At 27.0% G+C, this 22,486-nt stretch overlaps 2 protein-coding genes across 2 annotated transcripts; both read left to right on the top strand.

The window, feature by feature from the left end:
- Window positions 1-2,732: 2,732 nt before the first annotated feature.
- Bm3577 (Uncharacterized protein) lies at window positions 2,733-8,920 on the top strand (the record flags this gene model as incomplete). Its single annotated transcript, XM_001893075.2, has 15 exons — window positions 2,733-2,879; window positions 3,442-3,528; window positions 4,389-4,507; window positions 4,657-4,717; window positions 4,945-5,105; window positions 5,509-5,740; window positions 6,019-6,107; window positions 6,296-6,365; window positions 6,733-6,934; window positions 7,199-7,374; window positions 7,571-7,708; window positions 7,808-7,884; window positions 8,145-8,298; window positions 8,459-8,599; window positions 8,750-8,920. 15 exons carry the CDS (start codon window positions 2,733-2,735, stop codon window positions 8,918-8,920), a joined length of 2,025 nt encoding a protein of 674 aa, XP_001893110.2.
- A 6,952-nt stretch (window positions 8,921-15,872) lies between these two features.
- Bm7023 (Uncharacterized protein) lies at window positions 15,873-21,690 on the top strand (the record flags this gene model as incomplete). Its single annotated transcript, XM_043079684.1, has 8 exons — window positions 15,873-15,968; window positions 16,697-16,755; window positions 17,388-17,478; window positions 17,585-17,667; window positions 17,810-18,073; window positions 18,669-18,964; window positions 19,694-21,061; window positions 21,224-21,690. The coding sequence occupies 8 exons, from the start codon at window positions 15,873-15,875 to the stop codon at window positions 21,688-21,690; spliced, it is 2,724 nt and encodes a 907-aa protein (XP_042935618.1).
- Window positions 21,691-22,486: the final 796 nt, after the last annotated feature.

Below are 22,486 nucleotides of genomic sequence, written 5' to 3'. Positions count from 1 at the left end.
GGTAAGTATAATTTTCTACCACTTATTTAATGAAGAGTAGATAGAAAAAAAAAAAAAGGAAAAAGGAAAAAGGAAAAAACAAAAAAGGTCTGAAGAATATTAGCACAATCTTGGGTATTAGTATAACAGTGTTAGCACTTCCTCAACCATATTTCAAATAAATAGGATTTTTGGTTGGAAAAGATGGATGGGTGACGGACAGGCCTCTTGTCACATAAAATGATCGTTTATGTCCTGCTGTCGCTAACCATATCCTTTTGCTTTTTTTTCCCCCCCCCCCCAAACTCATCATTTGTGCTTAGTTCACGAAAACATCTGCTTTGCCTCCCGTAAATGTGTTGACAAAAGTACAGATTCTTTTTAATTTCATTGAATAATCACTTAAATAAAGCCTTTAAAATCGGTCTTCATTTTGCTTCCATGATTGCTTAAGCACGGAAAGGGAAGAATGAAAACAAAGAATATATCGTAAATTTTTAGTTGTTAAATAATTATTGTTCACCATTCGGAAGCTTTTTTTTTTTTTTATTCACACTCATTTACAAACATTGGTAATAGTAATGAAACAAAATATCAGAAGCAGTCGAAGTTCTTGTCAAACTGAAATTTCATTTTAACAATAAAGATTCGATATTTAGTTCTGTTATATTTGAGAGGAAGCACTATATTAAATGATAGTTCTACTGAAATCCTGTTCAGTAAGTATCAATGTTCTTATGTTCTTTTAAAGATCAGAGGTAATGGTATATTTAGTAAGAAGGATAGTTTGAAAATCAACATAGCAAAAAAATAACTTGTAATAAGGTCAAAATAGATTTGATAATTTAGTAAGATTGTGATATCTTATTTGCTAAACTGCAATGAATGCAAAATGAAAGTGTAAACTTGTGAATATTACTAGTGACGATGTAACAATGTTAGCATTTAAGCTCTCTATGAAAGAATTGTTCCTTCTTAATTTAGTTCTTCATTTTGTCCCACGAATTTGTACTTTTCTGTTTCATTATATCATCTTTGTTTTAAAACTTTCATCTTCGTTTAGAAGGAAAATATTTGACCACTTTTTTTTTTTTTTGAATAAATTTAATTAACATTTTTTTTTTCTTTTTCGATAGACTTGTTATTTCAACTCTTTACTTTCTATTACAAACCATCTTTTCTTATATATATATATACTGAAAATTACTATATACTAATGTTGGAAATAAAAACACTAAATATATCTACTATTTATTCATCGAATCATTGATGCAGCTAATCATAAATTTTGCTATACATCATAAACAAGTGCTTAGCAAGCCTATTAGACAAGATATCTTAATTTTTTAATTCTAATTCCCTTTTTATTATACCTGACCCTAGACCAGTATGATAGATTAATTCTATGAAACTAATTTTTAAAGAGTAATTTATTCAAATTACAGACAGGTTTATTAAATACCATGTGAAATTTTTGTTTCTTTTTGATTACTAAAAAAAAGCATTGAAAGATGGGTTGTAGAAAAGATAAGAATTATCTAAAGAAAAAAAAAAAAAAAAAAAAAAATCTAAAACTAATTAAAACTTCAAAATGAAGACGAAATTTTAATCAAAAAATTTTGCTCAGCACTTTGTGAATTTCAATTAGAGCCACACAGATGATGATGGTTTTTATAACGGATAGAAAGAATGCTGAATTGAAAGAAGCGAAGAGAAAAATTAAATCTGATACCTCAACCACACAAATTCGAGGCGATGAGTTGGAAAAAATGAAGAGTCAATGAATTGAGGAACAAAAAATGACTCAAAGTCTAAGCTTATATAGTCTAACATTGCTTGCTGCTTTTTTTTTTTTTTAGTTTATAAAAAGTAAATAAGCATTCTTCATCACTGTTCATTATATTTATTTTTTATCGCCAACTCTTCTCATCCTTTCTTCGTTTTCTCATTTTTCCGCTTCTCTGTCTATTCGTTTCTCTATTTACTTTTAAGGATTTACACTTGGTCTCTAAACTTTAGTCTCATTTTTGATCTGAAAATTAGCACAGGAAGACTAAAATTTATCAAATTCATTGGCGTAAAATAAAGCCAAAGTGAATATAAAAAAGGAAAGAATTTTCAAACTTTTTTTTTTTTTTTTTGGAGGGAAGCATCTTAATTACTGTCATCGGTTCGTATTACTGTTAAATTGACTTTTTTTAAAAGAATATTTCTCTGTTAGCAACTCTATTGGATTTATATTCAAATATTTCTCGCGAAAAGTTTTTTCCTAAGAAAATTTAATTTCCAATATTTGAGTCTCAAAAGCAAAATTCTTGTAAACATTACATGAATAATTTTTGAGTATAGGAAGAAGATTATGTTTTCGTAGAGATTCATGCCTTCATGAAATGAACAAGAAAATTGGCTTTAGACTCCCTTTTATATTAGCGCTTTCGAGAATTTGAAAACAGTGGATTACTTGTCAATCTTTCATTTGACCTTATTTTTTGTATATCTGAGTTGTGTTAATCAATTTGATCACTTAATCTTGTTAATATAAGGCAATTTCTTTTAAAATTTCTATGACTTTATTGAGTAATTGAAGTAAAACTATTTCTTCATCTTCTCTACACACTGCTATGCTAATTTGAGATAGAATATTTTGGTATAAAATTTTAAATAAAGTCAAATGAAAATTAATTTCATTTAATGCTTATTGATATTTCTTTAACCAGATTTGAACTGTTTTCTTTTTTAGTGTTTGTCATCTGATGAATGGACATACGGAACATCGAAGTGGTAAATGGAATCGACAAGAGTTATACCGTTCAACAATGCAAGCATTAGAGGGTAGATGCTCTACACGGTCAAATGTTGCCAAAGAATTTGAAATTCAAATACGTGAATTCACTGCTACTGTTCGTATAACTCTTTTCTAGAATAGTTTTTAAACAACAACTATTTTTTTTTTTCGTGAAAAATCAAATTCTGAAATAGAATCGTGTTCATGCATTTATTTGCCATTTGTAATGATCAAGAGTTTTTGGTTTTAGCGCACTTTTTTTTTTTCTGCTAAATCAAATGGGCAATCAATTTAGTGAAGAACTGAAATAGTATGATATCAAATATAATTTATATGAGTTCATAAATATTCAAAATAAATTTCGCTAGTTATAATGATAGATGCACTAAATGGGAAGGAAAAGAGAGAAAAGAATAAATTTAGATAATAAATGATTTTTAAAGATTGCAATATGTTACAACCATTGAAAAAAATTTAAAACTTCTGTTATGGTTATCGAGATGTGTTAAATTTAGATATGAAAAAAAGAAACATTAATAATTCCTACCATATTAGTAATTAGTAAGATGCAGTGGGAAATGTTGTATCTCATTAATGAGACATCCAAAGCATTAAGTTTTTAATTTTTATTTAAATTGCTTTTTCCTAGAAAGTGAACATTCTAATTTTAATTTTAGTTAGAATGTCATTTGGTTGATCTCCTTCGAAAACGTCTTGAAGAACTGAATGAACCGGATCGTTTGCTTATTTCGAGGTTGAACAGAGTTCGTTATTTTCAATTTAATTTATTTCGTAGTGATTGTTTTCTTGTTAATAAGAAGCGGACATGATTTGCCGTCTAATTTGAATCACTAGTCTTCAACTGAAAGTATTGCAGTGTTTGGAGATCAACGAGTTAAGAGTTAAATTTTAATTCATTTTTTATAGTGTATATTGTAACACTTGGAAAAATTTCTCATAAACATTGAGACGGATATAATACTTATATAAAAATTCTATTCAAAATCAATTCAGTTAGTTTTTTGTGAAAAATTACCGAAATTCTAGTTGCTAGATTAGAATAAACATATGTTCTTTAAGTGAACAGCATATCAAAAATATTGGCTTCTCATAGATTATGGGCATCACTTTTCAGATTTCAATTTTGGATTTAGGATACAATAATTCGACGCCATTAGTCAAATAAATTTTTGTATAGTCATTGACTTAAAATATTAGTCTAGTAAGTTTATAATTTAAATCGACTTTTAATGACGAGATTGGCTGCAGCGTGACTTTTTTTGGATCCAGTATCCGTAAAGATTTTCTAAAAGAAATTGACTGTGCTATCAAAGGATCACTTTAAATTTATTACTGGCATAAAATTGAATAAAAAATTTGAAATATTGTTTCAGTAGATGAAATATGATAATCTTAATACGATAATAATAATCCATCCTACAATATCATATTTACGAAGACTGGTTGAAAAAAAAAAAAAAAAACTGATGGAAGATTCTTTTATATATTATTTGTAAAATAGAGAGGACTTATAAAAAATATAATTGAGTCCCTTTGTAACTTATATTCTATTCGGAAATAGAATTCATTCGCAAAATTCGGAATAGAATTTCCGTCTGTTTAGGCTTTATGCGAGTTGGGAGATAGTAATTCGTCGGTGCTCAGTCGACCGCTTTATCATATGTTGTCGCCCACCAGGCCAGCTCATCAAGTTTGGACTATGTGTACCAAGGATCCTGAACGGTTAGTTACGGTTGCTATTTGTTAATTTTATTAACAAATAAATTTTTGTGTAGACATTGACTTAAATTTCAATTTTATCTGCCATATTAATGCCAATTCCAACTTCAAATTGTAAGTATTATTGCTAGATTTTTCTTTTTTTTTTTTAGTTTGAAGGATTTGATTTCTGAAGTTTGTCGTATGGCCAATATTACATGCGATAATGGAGACGTGAGTTATTTTCATTCCTGAAAAATTTTTTTGTTTTGGAGCTTTAATGTTTTTACTAAGTTCTTTGAAGAAGAAGAAGGTAAAAATTTTTCAGTAATTAAAAAGGTAAGCAATGAAAGAAAAGAACAGAAAAATGAGTAGGAAAAAAAAACAATGAAAAGTGAAACATAGGTAATGGAGCAAAAAATTTGCATTTTGAGTTTGTCAAGAAAGTTTACTTTTTTTAGGAACAGAATTCATGTCAAGTAAAATTTAGCGCTGCACTACCATCAGCATGGAGTGCTGCTGACTGTGCTAAATACTTGATTGAAAAAGAAGAAGTAGCAAATGATATACTATCTGAACGACGAGCACGACATTTCGGCAGTTATCGTAGCATGAAAAATGGGTAAATCGTTCTTTTCCAAATCACTGTTCAATCCGAAGTGTCGGTTTAAATTGTATTTGATTCAAGTATCATACAGATTTTGATAGTTTATGAGTAAGAAGAGCTCTTCACCACTTTTTTTTTGCTTGATATAAGGAAAAATTTGCGTTATTATGTTGAGTTAAATTGTGTAGTAGAAATTTGTTCGTTTCTGAAGAAATTAGAAATTTAGGCAAATAATGTATGTTGAAAATTTAGTTGAAATAAAATTCCTTTGAAGAAATAAAGAAGAAAATAGTATTGGTAATCTGTAGTATCTTAAGTCTTTTATAGTTCTATTTTTAGTTGGAAGGAAAATAATTAAAATTTAATTAATTTCACAGTTGTCGAAATATTCCTCTTCTTTTTTAATTTTTATTTTTAGCTTTTCACTGATGAAATCAACATCGCTAACACTGGAACAACGGTCAACATCTTCACTTCCGACACTTGTTTCTTCAGATGCTGCTACAAACCGCTTGAAAGATAATTCATCGATTAGTTTAAGACCATTCAGCGAATTAGCTAAAGAAAAATTGACTTCTGACAAAATATTAAATAGACAGATGTCTGCTGATGATACCAGGACACAAATACCGCTTGAACCAAGTGTTCTTGTAAGTTGTTGAAGTCAAAGAAATTTGCATCTGAATTTTCACACAGTCTGTATTCCATTTATTTAATCTATTTGTATTTCATGTTCTCATTATTTCGACTAATATATTTTTCATTTCTATTTTGATTTATCTTACTTTCCTTTTATCTTTTTCGTTTTATTAACGTAACCATAATTTTATTTTATTGCAGTTTTTTTGTTAAAAAATTTTTTTTATTTTTTAAACTTTGTTCATTTATTTACTTCCTTCATCCAAATCTTTTCGTTTTTGCATTTGAGATTCGTGAAGTGAAGCAGCAGTCACTTCGAAATTCATCTCTCACCGATGAATCAGATTCAGCTTGTGCTTTGAAAGAAGAACCTTTCAAGTAATGTATATTGCTTATTCATTCTTTTCTCATTTATTGTCATCTTCAATTTTTGTTTATCCATTTGATCCATATTTTAAGGCTTTCTAAGATCGAAAAGCAAAAAACGTTCGAGAATCAAACTAAGTAGATGCGAGAATCAACTAAGATTTAGGTTCTATTTTTGTCTTTTGATAATATATTTTCAGTTCGACAAGTCCTTCGGCAACATCTTCTATCCCTGTGTGCCAGACGGATAGCTCATATGATAGTCATGATGTTGGTTTTATCACTAAACTGTTTGATTTTTTAATTTTTTTTATTGTTGTAACAATCATAATGCATTGCATCATATCAGGTTTTGATTTTGAAAGATAAAAAAGAACACATAAATCTACGAAAGAGAGAGGTGAAAATAAAACTTTTTGATTTTACTTTTTGACATTGTTGAATAAAAAGTAGAGATGAACTTTAGGATTGCTTATTTCCTTCTATTCAGTTCTCTTTAATAGTCTTTAGTTCCTTAATTTTTTGAGTGTAACTAAGTCTATCTATGAATTTTATTTTTGGATAATCTTTCACAGTTTTCGAAGAACTTTGATTTTAAAATACCTCTCCTTTTTTTTTTGTTTATTTTATTTTACAGTTACAAGCTCCACTATTTGAGCAGACGATATCTAGTTGTGATCCATCAACGTCAACAACTACTGTTACATTAGGAAATTTGCAAACTGAACGAAGTTTCATGCATTTCGGTGGACGATTGTTTTCACGACCAATTGATATTATATCTTTACCCAATATTTTTACCAAAAAACAACTGCTGGCTGTATCTGATAGTTGTGGAGGTATCTTTTCGAAAAATTATTCATATTATTGATGTATTTTACTTGTTTCTTTTTTCTTTTAGACAAGATTAGTGATTAACAGTGATACACTAGACTTGGACTTCACTTGAAATCTCAAATTTTATTTCAGTGATCTCGGTGTATAATTTCTGTTGTTCTCTTACCAAATCTTTATTTTTGAAACTATGATAATGTTTAAAAAGTTTTTTTTTTTAATTTACACTGTCAGTGCTGTGCTTTAAGATTCGGAAATTTTCATTCCAGGTGTATATATAGTGACATGTAAAGGTGAAGTGTTGCAACATTTGCCAATACGGGACTGTTCGGCATCATCACTGACCATTGATCCGACAAATTGGCATCTTCTAGTTAGCGTGATGCATAGCAAAGGACGAAGCATACATGTATTTGATATTACAGATCGTTTCAAAAAAGTTGAGGTGAAGTTTTCTTTATATAAATTCTGTTTCTTGGAAATATAAATATCTGAGAAAACTTTTTAACAGTTTACGTTTGAAATTTGAAATTCTAAAACCTTTGTCATGTTAACTGGATTTGTCCAATTTTCCTCTGAACTTGTGTGACTATATATATATATATATATATATAGTATTCATTTAATTTCCTTCTTCTTAGGTAATTCCTTGTCCTAGAGAACCAAAGATTGAGTTGAGCAGGACGAGATGGATAACAGTGAGTCCACGTGGTGAATTATTTGCAGTTTCCGGAGACAATCATCGATCAGCAATATGGATGTATAATCAATCCAGAAAGGTTAGCCTTTTTAACATTTTTTGAATGACTATTTTAATGTATTCTTCACTACTTAAAAATTGCCAAAATTCTTCATCTTATCTTCATTTCCTTCTTGAGGGATGGAAGATCTTAAAGGAATCGAGAAAAACTCGATATCAATATCTTCGAGTGGCCGAAGATCAAGCTGAATACAAGTTTGTTTTCGAATTTTTCCTAATGGGAAGAAGAATTTAAAAAACAAATTGGTTCAGAATTCACTAAGATTTTTGGTTATTTTGAAGTTCGTTAATCAATCATATTCTTTTATTTGCATAAAAAGTATGTAGTCTAGCTCAACATATTTCTGGTGACTTGATTGATAACAGAATTGCTTTAGAAGAGTGATGCTTATTGCATTCAAATTTTTTTTTTGATCTTTCTCTTTCTTTAAAATATTAAATGGGTTTATTTTCAGAGCTGTAGTACTACTAACATGTGACGCAGCTCAAAACCGTATATTACTGTTCGTAGTGGATCATACTGGTACATTAATCAACGAATATGATTTAACGAAAACATACAAACTCTATGAATATATAAAAAATCCAGCTAGTGCTGTTGTCGATTCAGTAAGTTAGTACGTATATTATTTATCTGTGTAATAAGTGATACTTCTACATTCTAGCTGCGATTATTTACACAAAATATTCATAAAGCTACTGTTTTGGTTTATTTATCTTTGAATTTGGTAAGTTTGTATGCATTCAATTTTTTTTTTTTCCTTTTTAGCTTGGAAATTTGTTGGTGCTTGACTATGCTACTAGTCGTTTATGGGCATTATTGGGCAGTACGAAAGGAATGCGTCATATAAAAGAAATTGTTATTCCTATCGCATTGGGTCCCCAAGAAGCTCTTGGAATTACTGTTCATGTAAGTTGGTTATTATTTTTTTTTTTTGTATGTGTGAATTGTATCAAAAGTAATTGAGTTCTTCAAAATTACTGGATAATTTATAACTTTTATAGTCCAAATTAGCTAAAGGAACAACGAATATATATGTTATTTTTATTTGTTTTTCAGGATGACTGGATTTACATAACTTGTTTTGCCCGTCGGGAAGTTATTTGCTTGAAGTATTTGATGAATGGCGTATTAGCATCGTCATGTAGCACAAGCACTTTGGGAACGCCGAAATCAGATCGAAGAGCTATTTCGCTACCAAGACCGACAATGAAACCAAATCAAGTTTAATCATTAGCAGAGATATTTTTCTTTTGGATCTTTTATCTCGTTATTTATTGATGTAAAAAGAAGAAAAAAATTTTTCTTAAAAGTCTCTTTAGCACAAATCTAAGTGCAATTGCTGAAAAAGATTTTTGTGTTTAATTCGAAAAATTAAGTTGATAAATTTTTAAAATTCTTGTTTTTAAACCAGTTTCACTGGTAAAAACTTACCATTCATGAATTCATGTAATCCTGTGTAACACACTGCGTGTGGCTAGATTTTATCTACTCAAAATACAACTGTTTTATTTTAGAAGTCATTAATTTTCTGGTTTCAAGAAAATTAAAAAATTCCCATTTGATTTTTTTTTTTTTTTTTTGTGAATAATTTTGCTTAATGAAATAGCAAATTACTGCATTCAAAATAACTTCTCTATATTACTGATCTTTAAAAATGATATATTTGCCGTCTTTTTAACATATGCTCATGGTTTACGTAATGACTGTGATTGTATTCTTTTGGTCCAAAATAAATATGCTGTTTTTGACAAAATGTTGTATTCCCAGTTTATATGCAACTTAGTTGTCTTAAATGTTTATATGTAATGCTTTTTGTTGTTGAAATACTGCTTAGATTAATTTGTGCCTTATTTTTTATATTATTCATCTTACTTTTTATTATCATTGTACATATATCATTACCCTCCCATTTTTGTTAGAAAACAAAAAACTTGGTGAAACATTTTAAAGAAAATCTCATCAATATGAAATTTAAAAATTTTTAACACTTCGAAATTTGTTAATTTTTTTTTTTTTTTTTTTTTTGTTTTGGACAAAATCTTTACTGCTTCATTCCTCTGAAATTGTTACACTTTTTGTATCATTTGTATAAGTTCACTATTGAAACTGTTGAAAGATTATTTTGAAATCTTAATTCCAGTTTATTTCTATGTAAGAATTATACTTTTTGTACATTTATTATTCGAAATTCTGCTAAAACTTTCATATTTGATTAACAAATATCATGTTAGTTATTGTAAATGATCAACGCCTTATCTCAGAATATTTCTTGCCTTCATTTTTTTTTTTTGTTTTCATTAATTTTTTCATTTTTGCTTTGATATCCTGTCACTTCATAGATTTGTAAAAATTATTTCCAATATGTTGCAGATTGAAGCTTTAAATCTTCTACGTAAGGTTTTTTCTTGGAATATGGCTTGACTTTTGATTTTTCTCTTCTCCGTAAAATTTTATCAAATTTAAATATAGTTTTATTTTGATTTTGCTAATTTGTTTAACAAAAATGCTATCCTTTATGAAATAAATTTCAGAAATTGCATAAGAAAGTTAAAAAGTTAAAATTTCTCTTTCTTTAAGAAAACATTTCGTAAATAGGGTAATCAGTGAAAGCAAAAAAAAAAAAAACAAAAAAAATTACCTTACAATTGAAGCCCTAGTTGATTTTATTAAAAACCTTGCTCCTCCTTTTACTTGTAAATTGTCTTCTCTTTTCTTTTTTTTTTTTTTTTTCTTTCATTCTAATATCCGTTCCGCTTCCTTCCAGAGGTTATCACTTATTTCTTTTTTTAACTTTTTTTTTTTTTTCTTTCAAAGGACATCAATTATCATGCTGAAAGAAAATGAATTGTGTCATTTATCTTAGTTTTTCAATAATGAAGTTCTCTTTGCTGGTTTATTTGTGTTTATTATTATTATTATTATTATTATTATTATTATATTATTATTATTGGCAAATTGAATAGAATTCCACATATACATAAATATATTTAAATTAGCAATAGAAATGAATTAAAAGCAAAATTGTCCATTGTTTCCATCGTCTTTTTCACCACTGATTCAGTTCATTGTCGCGAAACGAAATGAGAAAAACTTAAGTTCATAATAGCACTGTTACAATTTATTGCATTTAAAAAATTTTGATAAAATAACAATAACACATATTTCATTATAGTTACTCACTGAACATACAATAACTCATTTAAATTGCATATATTTGAAAAGAAAAAAAAAAAAAAAAAGAGAAAAAAATGTCAAAATATGCTCTGAAATCTTTTGATTCAATTACCATTAGTTTTTTTTTTTTATGAACTTTAAATTAAATTCATAACAATACAGCTTATTTTATTTGAAATCTCTTCCGATGTTTGATGCAAATTAATTCGATTTTCAGATGAAAAAAGAAAGAAGAAAAAATTTCAACAATAAATTTGAAAATAAGTTTGCAGTCAAATTCAAATGCAATCAATCCATATAATGCACTTCTCAACAAAACAAAAGTAAATAACCAGAAGATTACTTTGATCTCAAGGAGATATCAATGTTTCAATTACCATTGGTAATTTATATTATTGTATTTTGTAATTTATTACTCCTCTCTTCCAATATGCAAATTTTACCTTTGCTATTATTTTATGATATTCATCAGGTAAATTTCAAATATTAGTCATTGCCTTTTGAATGTTAAAGGAAAAGTTTTCAGTAAATGTAAAAATAGCTACTTCAATTGATAACATTTGAAATATGAATCATTATCAACATGAATCATTTTGGTAGATAAAATTACTTAACAAAGGATATTATCATCTAATAATGTCACATAATATTTTTTCTAAATCTCTTCTTATTGTCAAAAAAAAAAAAAAAAAATTTGAATTAGTTACAATCAAATGTGTTTCTTTCATTCTTTCTTTTCTCATTTGTTTTGTTTTTGTTGTTATTTTTTTTATTTGTTTAAAAAAAAAAAAAAAAAATGCACAAAATCAATGCTTTATATTATATTCCATTTTTTTTTTCTCTTTTCTTTTTGCATTTAATTGAAGTTTTTTTTTTTTTTTTTCATTTATCAAACTTTATATTGAATGCATTATGCAAAAAAGGAATAGTTAATTTCCTAAATTAATAAATATTTCATTCATAATTAATTGACTTTATCATTACTACAGATAAACCAGACAGGAAATAATTAAATGAAAATTGTGATATTTCAAGTATTCTTCATTCAGTAATAATTTATTTGCTATTGAAAGTGAAAAAGAATGATCCATTAAGTCGTAAAGTTTTTTTCAAAAAAAAGAAAAAAGAAAATGAGAAATTAAAACTTATAGTGTTTGGAACATAAAACATTGTGCATAAATGATTTCATTTCATCTTTTTTCCGCTTTCTTTTCAACTTGCTAAATTTGTTCAAAGTAAAATTTTTTAAAAAATTAATATTACTGTAAAATTAATTTTTGTCTAACCATTAATTATCATTTTTAAACCAGTTTTTTCTCTTTTTTTTTTTTTTTTTTCATAAGTTGAGCTCAACAGAACATTGTACAGTTAATGAATCCTAAAAGAAATGAAATGAGATGTTGATTGTAAGTAGTCTAGTACTATCATCTCAGTTTTATTTTATTTTATTTTTTTTTCACTTCCTCAAAAGTTTATCGTTTCAATGAACAATTAAATTGTTGACTAAATTTTCACATTTTCAAATCCGGTTTCAAATTATGCTTAAAATTTTTTTTTGCATTTTGCTTATCGGAACAAAAATGCGTATGCGTATGTTCAAATCACATTAACATTGGCAACATTTTATAATGTTGTAATAAATTAAATGAAATGATCCAGTTGTTAAAGCATTTCGCAAAACCCAGTTTTATATTTACAGCTTATAGCTAGCTAGCTAACATGGGAGAATGCTTAGCATTGAATAATAATATTTTACAGGTAGGTAAATTTAGCAGGTAATTTTCAATAATCAAAATTCATTTTATCACTTGTTATTGATGATGGAATAGGAGTAATGTTGATTAGTAAAGTTGTGTAATTAATTAATAAATTTGAAAATGTTAGGTTGAGTTTTGTTTGAAATTTTAGTTTCATCTACTTGTTTTTTTTTTTTTTCTTGAGAAAGTCATATTGAAATGATATTTTCTATTTATCCATAATGTCTATTTCGTAGAAAAAAAAAAAGTGAAATATTTCGAAAAAAAAATTTGAAAATTTTAACAATTTAAAAAAATTTTAATTTAAAGATTCTTTCAAATAATTTAATATGTTGCAAAAAAAAAAAAAAAAAAAAAAAAAACCATGACAAATATAATTATTTTCATATTTACACATTTTAATTTAAGTTTAAATGGTAAACAAAGAATAGTAGTAAAATCGTTAACAAGCATATAACACATTGATTGATAGTTAAAGAAATTAGTAGCAAATCAGCAATTTGTAATTAATATTTCTGTTAACTTTTTTATATCCAAAAAGAAATTCAAATTAATAAATAAATTTTATTCATTCTTGCACTATTTGTCATAGCAATTAGTTATAATTCATTAAATTTTCATGCTAATAATTCATGCATTTAACTCTTTCTATTACTTATAATACATTAATTAGTAATTAATTAATTAGTAATTATGATTTCCTTATCATTTGATTATCATAATATTATGTGAAATAAAAGGTAAATATTATTGGCAAATTAATTTTTTATAAAAAGTAATGAATGTAACTAATTGTAAGGAATATCAAATAAAATTTAAATGATATCGTATATTTCATAAATTATTTTTATTCTTCTGTCGTTGTCATTTTATTATTATTATTATTATTATTCAAACAACTGATTAATTGATAGTTAATTCTGATGTATAATACCGGAAAAACTGAACAATTTTGTTTTACTTTAGCAAAGTAGCTAATTGTTACTGTTTTATCACATTTACGATGAGATCACGTACAAAGTGTTTTCCGTTTGACGTAACTTTCGCTTGACGTAACCTTTCTGTTTGCTTAATTCTCTATTTTCATATGTATTTGTGCATTTTTTTTTCACCGTCAACCATTTCACTTAAATTTATCATTTCAGTAATTCCATAATAATTTCATTTTCCGGTTTACAAAAAAAAAAAAAAAAGGTAGGAAAGCAAATGATTACAGTATCTTTTAACAATTGATAATATCAGTGATAATTTTAGCAAGGATACTTTATTCCATACTTTATATTCAGTAATTCTTTTACAGATACTATATGTCAACAATCAATAATTAAATGATAATGATAACGATAATTGACAATGACAATCACTGATGAATAATATTGATCTTAGGATAAGCAATTTGGTGATAGTTATGATATGTTACACATATACTTGATCTGAACTTATCTTCCCCTCCATTATCTATCAATCAATCGATCAAATCTTATCAATTCAATCTTATCAGTCAATCAATTCATCCTATGTTTTCATCTACCAGTAAATTTATTTTTTTCATAGTATAATTTTTCGTAATTCGATTATATACTTTCATTAATTACTAATATAATTTTTCCTATTCAGTGATCATCATAATAATCGTTATCATCATAATAGTTATCATTACTGTGATTATTACTATTATTATCACTATCACTATTGTTCTAATTATAATCATTTCAATAGCTTCACAATACACTCTTCAAATATCTCAAAGAAATAAAATTTCAAAAATCATGCTAAACTTTTTTTCTAATTTTAAAATTTCAAATTTAAAATTTAAATAGTGCAAAAAAAAAAAAAAAAAAGAAAAGAAATGTATTTTATAAATGATTGAGTTAAAAACTTTAAAAGTTAATGAATAAACATACACAAACACACAGACACACACACACACACACAGAAATGTTTTTAACATAAATGATGGCATTTTTAATTAAATACGAAAATTTTTTCAACAATTTCAACAAAGCTTGATAAAAAGCAAATAACTGCTTTCTTTCCTTTTTTTTTATTCTTTGTTTTGTTTTTTTTGTTTTTTTTTTTTTGCTAAACGATTACTTTTAAGCATGTTTTAGCTTGCAATCAAACAAATGCTACTCCTCAAATATTGCAGTACATTTGATAAAAAACATCTGTCCTTTCAATTTAATTTATAAATCATATAAATGGTTTAAATAACTAAATGTTAGTTAGTAATGAACAAGTTTTTTTTTTTTTTACTAATTTTCATCTCTCATTAAATACCAATTTTAATTTTATAAATTTTATCATCTTTCTCGTATCATTCTACTTTTAAAATACTAATTGTAAACAATTGTAAATAATTGTAAACAAAAAAAAAAAAAAATTTTTTTTTATTTTTTAAACAAATGATTTTTTTAAATTAATCAAAATTTGCTAAATTTTTGAGGAATATATTATTTTCATTATAATTGATAAGTGAAATTTATTTCTTTTTTTTTTTATTTTTCTCAGCAAAATAAACTGCTACTTTTTTTTTTAATTTTATCAATTTTCTTTTATTTATCAGTTTGATTTGATTTTATCAGTTCAACATAAATTATTTTGCATTAATTTAACATATATCGAAATTTTTTTTTAAAGAAAAAAAAGAAATTTATTTAAGTATATTTAGGATATATTAGATTACACTTTTCAAAATGAGTTTAATAAAAATATAATAATTATATGAATTAAAAATGAATGTAATAATTACATAAATTATACTAAAATATGATAATTTCAATGCTTACTTTATGTTTGACCATTTACTTTCTTAATATGAAATTCTCAAGAATTTCAATCTTTTGCCAGAAAAAGAGATGTAAAAATTTAAAATGTTTTTTTTTTTTTTTTTTAAAAAAAATTTTTAAATGGTTTAAATTTTTTAATAATTGAACCTATCGTTTAAATTTTAAAAATTATCCATAATATTTTTCACTATTATATTACATTAAATGTCAAGCATCGAGAATTATTTCAAAAGTCGAGAATTATTAAAATCTTCTCTTCATAGGTTCAATTATTAAAAGAGAGAATTATCATTATTCATTGCCTTTCTTTTTTTTTTCTTTAATGATAATCATTAACACAATTATGTTTTCATATATATATTATCATTCTTATCAGTGTTAATTTCCAGAGTACGAAACAATGAATTTGTGAAAGTTTTTAAAATCAAATTATCGTTACTTTTAATTGCTACAATTTCGATGAAAATGGCAATTGAAAAACTAATGATATTGTCAACAGCATTGTTGGCAATATTATTTGTGCGTAAAACCGCAGAGCAACGACAGTTAATGCCGGTTCCGTAATCATTCCGCAATTCATTTATTTAAATGAAATTTATTCAGTTACCTACAATTTCATTCCAAATAATTGCATTAAAAAAAAAAAGAAAAAAAAAACCCAAAAACAAAAACAAAACAAAAAAGTGAAAAATGAAAAAAAAAAAAAAAAAAAAAAACTAATTAATTAAGATGAAAAAATTTTTATAAAAATTATAGACAAAACATATCAATTGGCAATAAATTAATATTATTTTATTTTAGTACAAAGATTATTAATTCTGTTTGAAATGAAAAATTTTTATAAAAAATTTCTTTGTTACTTTTTAATTTTACTTCCGGTTGAAATAATTGAACTTTTCAGTTGTATAACCGTTTCAAAATATTTCAGTGGAATTTTAGGTATTATTAAAATTTGCAAATAGTTAGTATCAATGAAATATTGGATTAAAATCTGAAAATAGCATTTTATTAGATCATTTAAAAAAAAAACAAAGTTTTTTCTTTTTTTAATATCTGAAAATCTTTCATGATAACTATATTAGATGTTACGTATTTAAGTAAAATTTAACTTTAAGAAGTAAGAAGTAAAGTTTAATATCTTAGAGTACAATCAATGAATTAAGCTGAATTTAGAAGTATCATTTTTAAACTTTGTAATTTTTGCTAAAAAAAAAAAAAAAAAAACTAATTAATTAATTAATATCATCAGAAGCTATTAATTATAAAATGAAAATTGTTTTTAGACTATTCGCATACCATCAATTATATCCTTAAATCCACGAAGTCCAATTAACAGAAAAAGGTAAATAATCTATCATTAATTAAGTAATTCATTAATTATTTAAATATATTTTTTTGCTCAATCTCAATTAATTATTTTCTTTGCATATTTGCTTTTGATTATTTTGTCGCTATCATTGATCAAGCAATCATTATCATTATCAGTGAACTATCGATAATTTAAATTTGGAAAATTTTTCATCAAAATGAAAAAATTATCAAAAAATCATTTTTTTTTTTTTTTAAAAAAACTCTTTTTAAAATTATTGTAATTTTTCAAAAAAAATGCTATTAACATTTTTCATATTAAATTTTTGTTCCACTAATTACTCATTCATTATCTTTGATAATTCATAGTTGCAAAATTTTAATTTATTGTTTGCATGAATATTCTAAAAAAAAATTTGCAAAAAAAAAAATTTTTTTTTTTTGTTACAATTTATTGAATTCTAATATTTTTTATTGAATTCAAAAAAAAAAAAAATTAATTGTTACTTTTTGAAAATGCATTTCATTTCAATTCACAAATACAAAACAGGAAAATAGCACTTGAATATCTGAAAGAAAGTCAATTTTAATTTTAAAAAAGATTGAAAGTACCATTCAATCTCAACAACCAGGTCTTAAAAAAAAAAATTAAAATTCATTCTTTAGTACCATTCAATCTCAACAACCAGGTCAACTGCTTCAACAACAAAAAATGCAATTGCGTAATTTTCAACGCATTATTGGATTAAATCATCAGGTCAGGTACTTTAATTCATTGAATGAAATATTTAACCTTAATAAAATTAATAATTTTTAAATAATTAATTTAATGCTAATTGAAAGCTATCAAAATGTAATTTCAGGTAACAAAGCAACCAGTTTCAATCAATAAAAAATTTCGAGAAAATTTTGCTACAGCTAACTTTAATAGCAAAGTATTTCAGAGGTACTTAAATTTTCGTAAAATTTATCTACGATATTTCAAATTTTAGTATATTCAAACATTTTTTTTTATTGCTTTTGATGTCATATTATTGTTGACAATTTTTAAGCAATAATTTCGAGAAATTTCCATTTAAAATTGATAGGAATACGACACGTACGAGCGTGGAAAACGTGAATACGAATGAAAGAAGAGGAAACATACGTAAAAATGCTCAACCATTATTAATTTCTACTCCAACCACACTCAATGATCAATTTCAACTGATCACATTGAGAAATAAATCAAAACAGCCACAATTTGTTCGTCTTCGAAAGTTACACGGTCAAACTTTCTCAGGAAAAATGAAGAAAATTCTGGATCAGGAACAAATACAGCTTCCATTACAATGGTCTAATTTTAGACATAGGTAACTTTCAGGTATTTACAACATTTTGATCATTTTTCAAATCAGTTTTATACTCTTCCACTTACACCGTAAAAGTGATTAGAAATTTTTTTACTAATTTCAAATTAATTATTTTATTTATTTAATTTGCATTTCAAATTTATCACAAATTTTATTGAAAATTTCAGAAATCAATTAGCTTTATTGTTGTAACATTTTTTTTTTTTGCAACATATTTTCATTCTATTTAATAAAATTATATTTAGAATAAAAGTTTTATTAAATTAATTGGAATGAAAATAAATAATTTCTTCATTTGTTCTTCATTTTTTTTAAATCAAATTTATGCTTAAAAATGTAAGTTTTTAAATCGTAATCATTCATTTTTTTTTTTTTGTCAATATGACATAAAACTAGAATTTTAATAATGTTTAAGCGCATTCATTTCGAGAATAATGCATAATACTTTTTTAAGTGAATTTTTTTCAATCATTAATTTTACATTATTTTTTCTCTCTCTCTCTCTCTTTCTCTCTCCCTCCCTCTCTCTCTTTTTTTTTCTTTTAAAAAATAGAAAAAATTATTATTTTTTCTTTTTTTTTTTTGTTTATTTCAGATTGTTTAATTCTTCAAATCAACTTCTTCCATTCGTTCTAGAAATGAATACAACAAATCGTTTGCTCCATCTAACAACCACTAAAGCACCTGAACCACCACTTATACAATTTGAAAAAAATTTTGACTTAGAAAGTAAACAACTAAAATTAATTAATCATAATGAATTTCATCAACAGACTGCAACTTTAACAACAATTGCTATTTTTGATGATAAAAGTAGTGCTACTAAAGTATTACCATTTGAACAACAATCACATCATGTAACATTTCAAAATGTGAAGCAAAATTCCGCAGGTAAATTTCTTTTTCAAAATTAAAATTAATCATTTCATCAACTATTCGTTATCATTTTTCTTATCAAAATTTTAAACATTAAACTAATCAGTATATTTACTATTATAATATCAATTTATTCCTCAAAGCTTTTATAACAAATCCATCAAAAAAAAAAAAAAAAAAAATCTTCTTTACTGCTTATTACTTTAAAAAGATATATAAATTAATTTTGATGGGAAATTTTTTATCCAAAAGAATGAATTATACATTGTTAATTAAAGTTTTATATCAAAAAAAAAAAAAAAAAAATAAAAAAATAAAAATAAAAAATGACTGCGATAGTTTGAAATAATTTCTAACAGCACTTGAGTTTCACTATAAAAATTAAACTGCAGTTTTGTTCTTCTCTCTAAATTAACTTTATTCTAAGTTTACACGGAAATTTTTTTCTTTTTTTTTTTCTAACTTTTAGTTTTTTATCGTAGTGAAAATTAAAATAATTCATGATTAATGAAGATTAAATCAGTTGAATTGAATAATAAATGCAAATTACATTGAATTTAAATTTAAAAGTAGTCAGACAATTCAAGAAATGCTTTTTTGAAACAAATGAAATTTCAATCAATTAAAATTTCATAGTAATTGCGGAAATAGTCGCTAAAGTAAATTTGCGCCATATTCTATGCTTCATTTAATATTTTTAAACAGTTTCTTTTGTTGTGTTTTTACTTTCCTTTTTCTTTTCAGTGACAGAATTGATGTCTCCTCCAATAGAGGCTCATACTTCACCGCCATTTACTATGCACTCGTCACTTCCCATTGCGCAACCGAACTCAGGTTTACCACAGACTTTATCACTCAGCGCCGCGCAACCAGGCTCAAGTTTAAGTTTACCAGTCAGTGCTGCACAACCGGGATTACCACAAAGTTTACCAGTCAGTGCTGCACAACCGGGATTACCACAAAGTTTACCAGTCAGTGCTGCACAACCGAGCTCAGCTTTACCACATAATTTACCAGTCAATGCTGCGCAACCGGGGTTGCCACAAAATTTACCAGTCGACGCTGCGCAACCGGGATTACCACAAAGTTTACCAGTCAGTGCTGCACAACCGAGCTCAGCTTTACCACACAATTTACCAGTCGACGCTGCGCAACCGGGATTACCACAAAGTTTACCAGTCAACGCTGCGCAATCGAGATCACCACAAAGTTTACCAGTCAACGTTGCGCAACCGAATTCAAGTTTATCAGTTAGTGCTGCACAACCGGGCCCAGGTTTACCACAAAGTTTACCAGTCAACGCTGCGCAACCGGGATTACCACAAAGTTTACCAGTCAACGCTGCGCAACCGAGGTTACCACAAAATTTATTAGTCAGTGCTGCGCAACCGAGCTCAGGTTTACCACAAAGTTTATCAGTCAGTGCTGCGCAACCGGGATTACCACAAAGTTTACCAGTCAACGCTGCGCAGCCGGGATTACCACAAAGTTTACCAGTCAACGCTGCGCAGCCGGGATTACCACAAAGTTTACCAGTCAACGCTGCGCAGCCGGGATTACCACAAAGTTTACCAGTCAACGCTGCGCAACCGGGATTACCACAAAGTTTACCAGTCAACGCTGCGCAACCGAGGTTACCACAAAATTTATTAGTCAGTGCTGCGCAACCGAGCTCAGGTTTACCACAAAGTTTATCAGTCAGTGCTGCGCAACCGGGATTACCACAAAGTTTACCAGTCAACGCTGCGCAGCCGGGATTACCACAAAGTTTACCAGTCAACGCTGCGCAACCGGGATTACCACAAAGTTTACCAGTCAACGCTGCGCAACCGGGATTACCACAAAGTTTACCAGTCAACGCTGCGCAACCGAGGTTACCACAAAATTTATTAGTCAGTGCTGCGCAACCGAGCTCAGGTTTACCACAAAGTTTATCAGTCAGTGCTGCGCAACCGGGATTACCACAAAGTTTACCAGTCAACGCTGCGCAGCCGGGATTACCACAAAGTTTACCAGTCAACGCTGCGCAACCGGGATTACCACAAAGTTTACCAGTCAACGCTGCGCAACCAGATTCAAATTTATCAGTTAGTGCTGCACAACCGGGCCCAGGTTTACCACAAAGTTTACCAGTCAACGCTGCGCAACCGGGATTACCACAAAGTTTACCAGTCAACGCTGCGCAACCGGGATTACCACAAAGTTTACCAGTCAACGCTGCGCAACCGAGGTTACCACAAAATTTATTAGTCAGTGCTGCGCAACCGAGCTCAGGTTTACCACAAAGTTTATCAGTCAGTGCTGCGCAACCGGGATTACCACAAAGTTTACCAGTCAACGCTGCGCAGCCGGGATTACCACAAAGTTTATCAGTCAGTGCTGCGCAACCGGGATTACCACAAAGTTTACCAGTCAACGCTGCGCAGCCGGGATTACCACAAAGTTTACCAGTCAACGCTGCGCAACCGAGGTTGCCACAGAATTTACCAGTCAACGCTGCGCAACCGGGATTACCACAAAGTTTACCAGTCAACGCTGCGCAACCAGATTCAAATTTATCAGTTAGTGCTGCACAACCGGGCTCAGGTTTACCACAAAGTTTATCAGTCGGTGCTGCACCACCTGGTTTCTTACCACCAAATGATGAAGTGGTTGCGCAATTGAACGATGCTCAAAATTTCCGTGCTTTAGCAAAACTTATGCAACTTAAACAACATTTTACTAGAGATAGTACGAATTAATTTTAATGAAACTTTAAATAGTAAAATTTAAAAATTTTTATCAACATGTCAATAAAAATAAGTAATTAAAATGAACAATTTATTTAATACTTTGAAATAATATGGAATTCAAATTAAAATATCTGGATTACAAATAGAATATTCATCTATTTAATTTCTTAGTATTAGTAAATAGATTAAAAATTTTTGAATTTTAAAATTGAAAAGCAAAAAAAAAAAAATTTTTACAGATGCATTTGTCTACGTAAATCCTATAATTTATCATTTTCCAATTTTTAAAAAAAAAATTTTTTTTTTTTAAATGCTTTCCTTCAAATGTTACGTAATGTATAGATGTAGATAGAAATCATTCTACCAATTAAAATATTGACTTTAAATCAAATGAGATCAAAGTTCTGATCACATTGATCAGAACTGGTTTAAATATAAAGTAAAAAAAAAAAAAAAAGAAGTAAAAATTTCTCAGCTTCCAGTAAAAGTTCCACTTAAATAAAATACTATTTATCAAAAGTATGATTTTTTTTTTTTTTTTTCACTTCTAATTAATAACATTGTTCATTTCTTCCAATCACTTTTATCACCTTTATCATTTTATCATTGATATATTTGAATGTATGTATGTATATGTAATATAACTTTAAATTCATTCTAAAAATTAGCATTTTGTAAATGTTTCGTTTTAACTGTGATAAAAACTTTATTTTTTATAATAACTCATGGATTATTAATATAATTTTTACCAAAATTTTTTAAAAGAATTTGTATATTTCTGCTTGTATTCTAGCAAGTGAATAAA

This window comes from Brugia malayi, assembly GCF_000002995.4.
Source record: "Brugia malayi strain FR3 genome assembly, contig: Bm_v4_Chr3_scaffold_001, whole genome shotgun sequence".
Lineage (NCBI taxonomy): Eukaryota > Metazoa > Nematoda > Chromadorea > Rhabditida > Onchocercidae > Brugia > Brugia malayi.
Note: the sequence above shows the minus strand (reverse complement) of the source record. Positions and strands in the feature narration are given on the sequence as shown.